Below are 12579 nucleotides of genomic sequence, written 5' to 3'. Positions count from 1 at the left end.
TATATTTTAGAGTAAAAACTGATAAAAATCTCAAAATAGGTTATAAAAAACACACCACAGAAAACCCAAAATGTTACAAAATAAAACGGAATTTGCGGAAAATGAAACGGATTTCATAGAGTCCTACACACAGTGTGAATCTCAGCGACACTGTAGTTTGCCAATAACTTTTGTTTCACTCCATTTATAATAAATGAAGCAAATTGAAATTGTTCATTGCAGTGGCGTTCTGGAAAAGCAAATGTATTATGTACAGTTTGCCTGCATCCAAATTCTCAAAGCTTTTTTGCATGGATAGGTTGCAGAAAAAAACCCATACTGGTTTTGGACGGTCTTGAACATTAGTGTTGAGACTGTTCACTTACAAAATACTAAGGATTACAGTATCCTACTTGCCATAAAGCATTAGCCTCTAAAGAATACCAAGCCATATGGAGTGATACAGCTACAGTGTGCCTTAGGGGAGTGACGGCTCATTACAGCTAATTACGAATGCTCAAGTGTACTAAGGGAACATATTAATTTAGTTGAAGCACATAACAGAATGACACCTGTTCCAAACCTCATGGGTGGACTGGTCCACATAGACTTTAACATGGCTTTCTCACTGCTTCATTTTAGTATAACCCTGATATTCTCTCTATGCATTTAATTATCCCCCCCCCCCCCGGCTACACAATCCAAAGTAACCCCTATTTTCTCTACTGTTCTTTTCCCGGTTTCTGTAGTGGCAATCTGCTCATCAAAGCACTGTGCAGTCCCTACATTGATCGATTGAAGGCCAGATGTCCACATGACCATCATCATTTAATTCTTCCACATGAAGCCTGAAAACCACAAGGACTGATTTAGATCATTTATGTTGGGTAGAATGCCTAGAGGGGGCTGGGAAACCCTGCAGATTTCATTTTTTTCTCCAGCCCTCTGGAGTTGTTTTTTTCTGTTTTACCTGGCCATCAGACCATATTCTTTGTTAATTAGTATTGCCTAATTTTTATATATTTTTTTCTTTCTTCATCTGTAAAGCACTTTGAACTACATCATTTGTATGAAAATGCAATACAAATAAATGTTGTTGTTGTAGTAGTAGTAAAGTAATATATACATGTCAAGCCAACTAATAAAATTTGTTGGCAATTATTTTCATCACGGCTCATTTACAATTACATTAATTAGTTATTGCAGCCCTAACAATATTTACCTCTCCATCATTCATTTAAAAATCATATTTTTCAATAATTAAAACATTGCTCCATCTTAGTAATTTCTGAATACCTGAAAAATGGTGATTTGTATATAAATCAATATAGAGATGCTTCTGCCTCATCACACATTATATCAATAAGACATGGACAAACTTTAAATAGAAAATTAACTGTTAGACAGAAGTTCTGACAGTCACAGTTTTTGATGAACCAAGGACAAAAGTAACATTTCAATAATGACTAAACTGTTGAATGACATCAAAAGTACCCTAAGTTCTTGTCTATAAGCCGGACTCATGTATTAGCCGGAGACCAAAAATCATACGAATTTTTAAAATAAAATCGTATCATAGATAAGCCGGACTCATGGATAAGCCGAACGTACTATAACCTATAACTAATAGAAGGGAGGGAGGTCAGTGGTCTCACTCGCGCCCATTTAATTTCTTTAAGGGGGGAGAGAGTGTGAGATATTGCCGTCTCTCTCACTCCCCGCATGGCACGGTTGGAGCGGCCGGAGCGCGTTCTTTCTGCTCTGGGCGTCGCCGAGTCAACACGAGCGCGTAGCGGGCATTTAAATTGTGATTTTATATGTAAGCATATTTAAATATATATCGCGGATTTCTGCGGACAATGGGTCTTTTAATTTCTGGTACATGCTTCCTCAGTTGGTTTGCCCAGTTGATTTCATACAAGGGACGCTATTGGCAGATGGCTGAGAAGCTACCCGGCTTACTGTTCTCTCTCTCTTGCGCTGACTATCTGTGATCCTGACGTATGGGGATTGAGCAGGGGGGCTGTTTGCACACCTAGACGATACGGACGCTCGTCTAAAAATGCTGAAAGATTATCTTCACGTTGCTATCTTTTGTAAAGCTGATTCCTGAAAAGACATGCTGCACAGTGCTTCGCATACTTAAAAGCTCGAAGGGCACGTATTGATTTTTGACTGAAAAACAAACTCTCCCTCTCTCTCTCTTTGTCTGCTCCTGACGGAGGGGGTGTGAGCTGCCGCCTTCAACAGCTTTGTGCCGCGGTGCTTCGCATACTTAAAAGCCAAACAGACATATTGATTTGTTTGCTTCACTGCTTTGAAGAGGAAGATATGTTTGCATTCTTTTAATTGTGAGACGGAACTGTCATCTCTGTCTTGTCATGGAGCACAGTTTAAACTTTTGAAAAAGAGACAAATGTTTGTTTGCAGTGTTTGAATAACGTTCCTGTCTCTCTACAACCTCCTGTGTTTCTGCGCAAATCTGTGACCCAAGCATGACAATATAAAAATAACCATATAAACATATGGTTTCTACTTCGCGGATATTCTTATTTCGCGGGTGGCTCTGGAACGCAACCCCCGCGATGGATGTATAAGCCGGACTTATGTATAAGCTGATATTCTATTTTTTCATTTTCACAACTTTTTTCCTTAGATAAGCCGCGGCTTATTGACAAGAACTTAGGGTAATTGCCCTCTAAATTCAAGTTAGTGGGTGAAAACTGATCTAAAAGTAATATTCAAATTAATTTCCAATCATTAATTTATTCTTCATTTCATGGTCTTATGTATTAATACAACATCTTAGCAACATTACAGGAATAAACTTTAAGTACAAGAATTTTTTTATTCAAACATAGTATGTGCAGATGAAAAAAAAGAATCCTGTCAAGGAGTGTATGGATGCCATTGATTAATAAAATTCATACTAAATCACTCTGCTCAAAAGAAAAACTACACAAATTATCTTAGCCTGCAACTTATTGTTGATCTTCTTGAGTTTTCATTTCAAACATGAACATATCTAACCTCAAAAATCTCATGTGTGCCATAATTACTGACCCACCTAGAAAGTCATACTTTGGACACTTTCCGTTAGTCATCCATCAGAATGCACAGACCAAAGAATGCAGTAATGATGTGAAACAAAAGGTTTTTGTGCTACACAAAAAACAAGGAAAATAACTAAATGGTTGAAAATGCCTATTTCCACCATCAGAGCAGTGACTACTAATAAGGTGTTAATCAGGCTAAAAGAGGATGTTTGTCTATACCGACTCCACGCACAGTGAGGAGTAGTGACTAAAACCAATTTCTTGGTAAAAGATGAAAATGAAGTGGAGGCACTGTGGCACTGCTGCTGCCTTGTAGTAAGGATTCCAAGGTTTGCATCCTGGATCCTCACTGCATATAGTATGCACGTTCTACCTGGGTGGGTATTTGTTTCCTCTGGCGCTCTCATTTCCTCCCACTGTCCACCATCCTAGTGTGTGCTTGTTGTGTGGGTGTTCGTCCGGCAATGGACTGGCGCCCTATCTACAGTTTGTTCCCATCTTGCTCCCTATGCTAGCTGGGATAAGCCCCAGCCCCACATCAGTCCTGGTCTGTATTAATTGCATGAGAAAAATTAGAAATTACGATACTATAAAGTTCCAAAAACATAATGATACTAACTTATTTTACGGCACCATTAGCAGTAAGAATGTCCATATTGTACTCTTACATGATTAAAAAAAAAAACAAAAACAAAAAAAAACACACACACACAAGTCCAATTTCTACAATCACGTGCTGAAATTGTTCTTTGTTCAAAATACTCAAAGCACTTTCAGACATCTGCGTTTTCTTTTCAAAATGTGTTAATATGACTCTGTATGCTGTAAGCCATTTCCATAAGAAATTTTTTTTCCCACATATTACTGTACCTGCCAAAGTAATATATCTATTTGCAGTCACAGGAAAATAGTATACAAATACTATTTGCAGTAAATAAGAAAATGACTCAGTGTGGAGATGATACAGCACCGCATTAACATGTCAAAAAGAAAAACAGCATAAAGTCATGTCAGAAAATGTTTAGTGTTTAAGGGAGGAGAATCTCAGTATGCAATTACAGTAATAGTACTTTATTACTTAAAAAGAAAAAACATACAGGCTCTCTCGTTATTGCCACTTTATGAAGTCAAATCAGAAACATATTGGTAACATTTCTCAAAGTATGTACAGAAGATGTAATCATTTAACTTGTACTATTACGGATTTGTCAGGGGAGATAAAAAAAAAAAAAAAATAAGATTAATCACTTTTTATACAGTGTCCTACACAGTTCCAATAGATGAACAGGGGCTTTGAAATTCATTCTCCAATTATTACAGTATAATGAGCACTTCTACAGATGCCCATCAGTACATACATCCATCATAACCAGCATATAAATTTCAGGGTTGCAGGAGGACCACACAAACATCCACAATTACACCCAAAGGAGTGTGGGATGTTGGAGGACTGAAAGCGTTAACAACAGTTGCAGCAATGAAACATCAAGCCAAGTATGAAATCAAAGTGGCCATTTGGCCAGACTACAACAGCAAAGACATGAGCTACTCCATTTGTGAATACCAAACAAAAATATATTTACTCTTTCAATGCTTCAAAGTATAAGACACATCTCCCTATTAATAAGCAATTATTGTGTTAACAGGGATGCATAATCACAGAAACATACAGTTAGCAATGAAATCTGTTTTGCCTGTCCTGCTAAATAAAAATTTGCAAACACTGAATTTGAGCCATTCGTTAAATGTTTACTAGTATAATCCGTAAGTAAAGGCACATGCCAAAAATTTGAATGGTATGTTGAAGAATGCAAGAATGTAATGCTCTCTCACAGTTACAAATTTACCAACTACAGCTAATGTCAATCCACTTAAATTTCTAATTCTGGATTTGTATACAAGCATAAGAAAAAATAAAGTCTGATCACTCAAGAAACCTTGTTTTAGAACAGCAAAACAATGACTATTTAAAAGGAGTTCTTGAATGAAGTTAATGTAAAACTGACAGATTTTATTTTACACAGGAAGTTTTAGTGTTAGAACAAATGTGAATAAAAGGAGGGATAAATCTGGAAAATTAAAACCCAAGGAGTTTGTAACATTTTCAATTACTTCCACTCACCTGTTAAATATTAATCTTTAGTAATATTTTAACCCAGCTGATGTAAATATAAATCTAAACACATAAAATGTTACAACTTAGAGTGGTTCTCTAACAAACCTGTCTTTAAAAGTATGTTTTGTAACAACTGCTTTAAAGAGTTTAAATGGAAATATCCTTAATTATCTTGGAATTCACTTATTCAATAGTAGAGGCATGTTTGGATTTTTATTTTTAGCACTGATTTAAAGCAGTATTTTTCAGTTACTAGAGAGAAAATGTCAGAATAAATGTAAAATGTACACAAGCTAAGGTAAATCAGGTAGTTCATAATACATCATTCCCTATAAACTCTTTGCTTAAAATCCCCCCACCCAAGACTATGTACCCCTCATTTGTTGTGAGGTTTAAAAATGTTGGCATACCACACAAACATCATTGGATGTGAAACAGTGATGAGACCACAGGTTAAATATTTTGCACAAACACTTAAAATTTACCATATTCATCCGCGGATGAAACTCACTCAATTAACATTGTTTCATAAATGCACCATTACATTCAAGCTAGTTTTTAAATTTGTGTTGCCAGTTCCAAAAGAGTTTAACATCATGTTAGAACAGTCCTCATGATATATGCAAAAGCTTCTGTAGTCACTGCAGCTCTCACATGCTATAGATGTAAGAATGAGTGAACAGTACAACGAATCACCTGATACTGAATCAGGAAATCACAGCAGATTTCCGCAAGGAGAAACAATAGAACAGTGGATTTTGCATTGTTCTCAATGGAAGACCTCTAGAATAGTGGGGAGAGAAAGCAGCCATATTCCCAATGATTTCCATTCTGGTGATATCACACATTTCTCCCTGCTACATCTGTATCCAGTGACTAAATATTTCAACTGCAGGAGACAGTATAACAGCAGAGACCCCTCAGCTTCACATAGAGTATTAATAATTTCCTTTATATTAAAAGGAAATTACACAAGTTCTTTGTAGATTCAGTGAGGGCCATCAGCTAATGGGATAGTAATGCATACAAACAAGAAGTAAGAAGACAACTGTTGGGGCATCGTTTGATATTAATTCAGAAAACAAAAGGTAAATTTAAATTATTAGGGCTGAGCTGATGGTCGACGATATCATCCATCGCCAATAGAGTAGACACATCATCTATGTACACTGAAACAGTTGACTGGCTCCACAAATTTGCAGAAATTTTATCTTTTTTGGAATTAAGGTCATTTTTTGTTAACCATACTACTTACCAGCACTTACTAAAAACAACATGCGACACAAACTTAAAAAGGAACATAATCAAACGGCCAAACATTATGCAAGCAATGGCACAAGGTAGTAATTTTAAAGATTATCAAGCAGCTGACAAGCAATAATGTAGTTTTGGGTATTGAAGACAAAACTTTCAAAGCAAGGTAGTTATACTCACTGACCGTATACAGTAATCCCTCGCTATATCGCGCTTCGCCTTTCACGGCTTCACTCCATCGCGGATTTTATATGTAAGCATACTTAAATATATATCGCAGATTTTTCGCTGCTTCGCGGGTTTCTGCGGACAATGGGTCTTTTAATTTCTGGTACATGCTTCCTCAGTTGGTTTGCCCAGTTGATTTCATACAAGGGACGCTATTGGCAGATGGCTGAGAAGCTACCCAGCTTACTTTTCTCTTGCGCTGACTTTCTGTGATCCTGACGTAGGGGGATTGAGCAGGGGGGCTGTTCGCACACCTAGATGATACGGACGGACGCTCGTCTAAAAATGCTGAAAGATTATCTTCACGTTGCTATCTTTTGTGCAGCTGCACAGTGCTTCGCATACTTAAAAGCTCGAAGGGCACGTATTGATTTTTGCTTGGAAAACAAACTCTGTCTCTCTCTATCTCTCTTTGTCTGCTCCTGACGGAGGGGGTGTGAGCTGCCGCCTTCAACAGCTTTGTGCCGCGGTGCTTCGCATACTTAAGCCAAACAGCCCTATTGATTTGTTTGCCAGAGATTGTTTTCTCTATCTATGTGACATTCTGTGCTCCTGACACGCACTCCTTTGAAAAGGAAGATATGTTTGCATTCTTTTAATTGTGAGACGGAACTGTCATCTCTGTCTTGTCATGGAGCACAGTTTAAACTTTTGAAAAAGAGACAAATGTTTGTTTGCAGTGTTTGAATAACGTTCCTGTCTCTCTACAACCTCCTGTGTTTCTGCGCAAATCTGTGACCCAAGCATGACAATATAAAAATAACCATATAAACATATGGTTTCTACTTCGCGGATTTTCTTATTTCGCGGGTGGCTCTGGAACGCAACCCCCGCGATGGAGGAGGGATTACTGTAAACCTACAATTATGTCACTAAAGAATTTTGTAGTACATGCATGCAAGAACTTCACCACACTATATGCATGACAATAATGACCCTATAAACATCCACTTTAAACACCGGACAGACTTACTGCCCCAACACAAATCTCAATTTGCCCAACTGCTACTGTTAACTACGGTTTCTTAAAACATGCAACAAGAAAATAAAGCCATATGTACTGCACAATTTCCCCTTTTGCTTGAAGAGCCTAGATGCACCTCAGACATCACCCTCTATGTCAGCTAAAGAAACAAAATTAATGTAGCCGCCAAAAATGACACTGTCCATTTTATGTCAACAGTGCAATACTAAAGTCATTGCGGTTTGAACATATAATTTTTGTATGCTGTCAGAAGTTACAACACATTGTTGCAAACCCACCTTTATTTTCCATATGCTGAAGCACTGCAGGGCATTCTAGGTTTGATGCACTTAAGAGATCTACTAGTCATCACTTCATACAATACTTCAAAAGAAATGTAATGCTGACCTTTCCGCTTTGAGCAACACCACATAAGAAACCCATTTGCAAATGGGGTGTTCAACTTCACCCAGCCCAGGCAAACTTTACTTCTGTGTGAAGCATAAAGTTAGACTTGTGAAGCCACACAGCTCATTATGAAGGCAAGCTATCCCATCCAACACACAGAGAAACACCAAGCTACAACAGATCTCTACACTGAAGGCAGCATTTAAAAAAATTCTCTCTTTCTCTCACACACACAAATCTGTACATCGCTTATGAGAATTAAGGCTATACACACACACACATTATATATATATATATATATATTATATATAATATATATGAAAATAGCTGCTCTAAGAAGTTACATTAAGCTGGAAAAAAAAATCTCACCATTACAAATATCCATCCATCCATTTTCCAACCCGCTGAATCCGAACACAGGGTCACGGGGGTCTGCTGGAGCCAATCCCAGCCAACACAAGGCACAAGGCAGGAACCAATCCCGGGCAGGGTGCCAACCCACCGCAGGACCCATTACAAATATCTATAGCTCAATGGAAATATTTAAAACTTTAATCTCAATTTTGAAAATTCAACTGTAATCCACAGTCTAATACATTTGTTATAAGACGAAAGAGTAGTCAGCTCTTTTGGCTGTCTCTCACACATTGTTTCTCCTTCACAGGGCACTGTGATTAAGCTTGGCGCCACGGTTATCCCTCGTGATCTTGGAAGAGGACCTTAGTGGGAAATACAGATGTAATATCAAACATTCACGATATTCAATCAAAATTACCATCTTATGTAATAATAGCCCACTAGTGATTAAATACATACACCTATAGAATATTCCACACTTAAGTTTGCAATAGATGTTTTTGAAGAGTAAATCATTGGAACAGGCATGGTGTTGGAACTGTTGCACAAAATAAAGGAATAAAACAAAATATTGGCCTGTCCTCCCTTGCTTAGCTAAAATACTTCCCTGTGCAGAAATACAAAAGGTGAGCAACATGAAATGATTAATGCAGCAAAGGTGCATTATGAGGCACATCATGATCAAATCCTGATAATACACATACACCCCTCCCTCACAATATATTTTTTCCAGTACAAAAGACAAAAATGGGTCCTAGTTAGATATCAGCATTTTATTAACTGCTTCACAGGTAAGCAGAAATCAAGTCTGTCTGTCTGTCTGTCTTGTGCTGGCTGAATTACAGAAACATGCTGCTAATGTCAAGAAATTTATTGGCTGCTTTACAGGTAAGCAGAAATGAAGTTTGTCTCTCTTGTGCTGTCTGAATTACAGAAACATACTACTAATGTCAGAAATTATGAGAATAATTTGCACTTCCGTGACAAAGGAAACAGGAGGATGGCGCTGCTACCTCATTGATCCAGCTTTTTGGGTTTGAACTGTGCAGCCAACTGTTCCAACATTCGCTGAACATTCTTCCAGAACCCAAAAATGGGGGAAAATTGTGATTCCAAATATGTGTGAGCCTTGCAATGGACTGGCATCCCATCCTCAGCTGGTTGCAGCACCTCTTTTGATCCTAATTAGTTTAAGCAAACTTATGAATGTTACGTTATACTAAGAACATGAAGGTCTCAGAGATACAGTACTTTCTGAACCACACTCAAGAGGGAAACATGAGGAAGCACTTACCATTTCACTTAATATAACATGGATTCTATAAATACACAGGCTAATATCAGAAGTACAGAAGGCAATTCACTAATCCACTTTCCAGTTACTTGCGAATCAGTTTCTGACAGGCTATTCTGTACAGAAGAACAGACCTCCATCCTAAACGATCCTGAGCCTTGCTGCTTGAACTGAAAAGGGTGTAGATGGCAAGAAATGTAATCTGACTTGCTTGTCTAAAAAACTAGCCAATTAGGAAGCACCCACACTTACCATTCCAACAAGAAATACTTAAAAGAAGAAAACACACACGCACAACATAAGGGGTGCGCCTGGATCATTGAAGGTGGCCTCACGGCCATGCCACGTTAAAAGTCTGTTGAACCAGGGCTTATATTTCACATAAACCCAACAGTGTGCGGTGGATCACAAAAGTGAGCGCACATCTTGTCACCTTCATGAGCAGATCGCCGCTAGTTTCAATTTTTTAATTTGAAACACGCAGTCTGTCGTAATGGCAGCGTGGCACAATGCTTCACCGAACGACCGAATTACGTGTGGCTCTGACTGGAGTCTCGAACGTTCCCGAGATCTACCTGTAAATCATCGCTGGCTCAGGTGTGAAAGGCTGCCGTCTTAAAAAGTGTTGCTAGGGTTTCGGGACGCCCCCACCCGTCGGGTTTAGTCACCGTGACGCAACACACCTACTTTGCAACAGAGACGTAAAAGAACAACTCTGTTCTCACCTGTGGGGGACCCAGCTCTACAGGGGCCTTCTCAAAAGTGGCGCTAACCTGTTCGGTTAGGAGTCCGGCATATTTAGACACCCTCCGACGGAAAGTGACACGTCAAGAAACACCGAAGAGGGGGGCAAAAAAGGGACACGTCCACATTTGAAATAGAGTTTGAAGCGACCAACCCTTTATAACTAAGTTTTTTCTTAACTTTAGAATCAAGTAGAGATTTTGTCAAACAGATAGGAAAGACAACGAATGATACTGCTGGAGAGGACAGGCGGGGCACCGCGCGAGGTAACGCTGGTCAAAACCAGCCGGTAACCAACCGAAGCGTCATTTTTTTTTTTTTTTTGGTAAGAAGAAAATCACTCTAAACACTTCTTTACCTTCTAGAGCATCACCGCATCCCAGCACAGCTAAAACAGTCAACGCCGACAAGAGTATTTTCCAGTACATTTTGGAAAGGAGGAAACGCTACTGATTATTTTTTTCCGAAAAAAAAGAAAGTGGAGTAAAGTACAACAGTTTAAAACTAGAGTGCTCTAGGAGCTTTCTGGATCCTGCCAGAGAGAGACAGCTTTTTCTGTGGCTACTTCCTGCTCGATCATGTGGCATTTTAACTGACTCACTCACTGCGCCGGGGGGAGGGGAGAGGAGGGGGAGGTGTGGCGAGAAACCTGCACTATGTAACCCTAGAAATGCCAGGGAGAACTGCCGTGCGGAACGCTTCAGTTCAGGCATTTCTTCTTAACCCCAATTATACCGTTGCAGGTACAACTCAAGTAACTTTCACCATACAACGGATTTTATCGCCTTGTCTTCTTTTACGATGGCGCAGTACATAGCTCCAGATGACGAGTTTGAATCCCAGTGGGTGTTGTAACATGTCATCCCACTCATAGAAAACCTGCTTTCATTTTCTGAGCATACGCGACACTATTAATATAAGCGCAATTAACTTAATTTCACGACAGAACGAAGTTTTTGTCACGATGCAACTAGGTTTTTCAATTTTTATGTATCATTATCAAATCTTTTCCCAAAAATGGTATTTGAAACGTTGACTCGTCGGACAACAAAATACGATTCTACTGTGTTACTTTGCGTTTCAGGTGAGACCAAGCCCAGAGAAATCAATGGCGCTTCTGGACAGTGTTGATGTACCGTATGACTTGTTCTCTGTAATGTAAAGACTTAACTTTCATCTATGGACTCAGCAGTGCATGGTGTTGACTGACAAAGGTTGACTGAAGTGGTTTTTAAGATTGTGACAGCTCAGGGGTCGGAGATCACACGCATTCACAGATGTTTTTCAACCTTGCCCTTTATCCACCAGGATTTGACTCACTGTATTCCTTGAATTAATTACATTGTGCTCTTTAGAGGGTCAAATGCACAAAATCCTAACACTCTGTCTTTAGGGAACGTCAATCTGAAGGTGCTTGATTATTCACTAACGCATCTGTTGGCAAATTGGCGAGCCTCAATCCATCCTTTCTCTTGAAGGTTTAGGCTCCTCGTATACTGTAACATGATTTTCTCATCTGTTTCACATCACATTATTTCAGTGTGTTGCATCGTTATTAATCCTAAACCACCCCGTACCACCTTTTTGCTATGTGTTGCAGGCATCAATTTCAAGAAACAATGCAATTAATTAGGTAAAAATTACATACTTTGTCTTAATAGTGCTTTTGTTTAAATACAAGTCAAAGTAAATTGACAAATTACTCCTTATTGTTTTTATTAACATTTTCCATACTGTCCCAGTTTTTTTTTTTATATTAGAGTTGTAGCAAAAACAGCCGGCCTTAGGACGAAGTGACCGCTTCGGGCCCACAGCTGGGGGGGGGCCCACTGCACCCAAGGTTTTTTTTTTCCTGTGCTGCGACGCTGCTGCGGAGGGCCCAATGGAGCAACAGACTCCTTCACTCCAACCTCTATTACTAATTTTTTATATACAGTATATAATTCACGGGCAACATATTCCATCACCTAATTACTCCACGTGGACATCTCCACTTGGCACTCCACTCTTCATTACGCTTCACTCAGGCCCATGCGCCTGTTGCCACCTCCACGGCTCATCTGTGCCTCTGTCCTCAGTAGGCGGCCACTTATGCTTCAGTCAGGGCCGCTCCACCGCACTGCATTCTTGACAGAGCATAAAAGGGGCCCTTCTCTTCGTAAAGCCATCACTTTCCTTC

At 39.1% G+C, this 12579-nt stretch overlaps 1 protein-coding gene across 1 annotated transcript in view; it reads right to left on the bottom strand.

Annotated features, from left to right (window-relative positions):
• cd164 (CD164 molecule, sialomucin) overlaps positions 1–10992 on the bottom strand; it is a 71896-nt gene extending 60904 nt beyond the window's left edge. Inside the window, exon 1 of the mRNA XM_028797608.2 lies at positions 10759–10992. Within this exon, the coding sequence (XP_028653441.1) occupies positions 10759–10828 (70 nt within the window). The 5' untranslated portion in view covers positions 10829–10992. The remainder of the gene's footprint in view (positions 1–10758) is intronic.
• Between the last annotated feature and the right edge of the window lie 1587 nt (positions 10993–12579).

Source organism: Erpetoichthys calabaricus, chromosome 3 (assembly GCF_900747795.2).
Source record: "Erpetoichthys calabaricus chromosome 3, fErpCal1.3, whole genome shotgun sequence".
Classification (NCBI taxonomy): Eukaryota; Metazoa; Chordata; class Cladistia; order Polypteriformes; family Polypteridae; genus Erpetoichthys; species Erpetoichthys calabaricus.
Note: the sequence above shows the minus strand (reverse complement) of the source record. Positions and strands in the feature narration are given on the sequence as shown.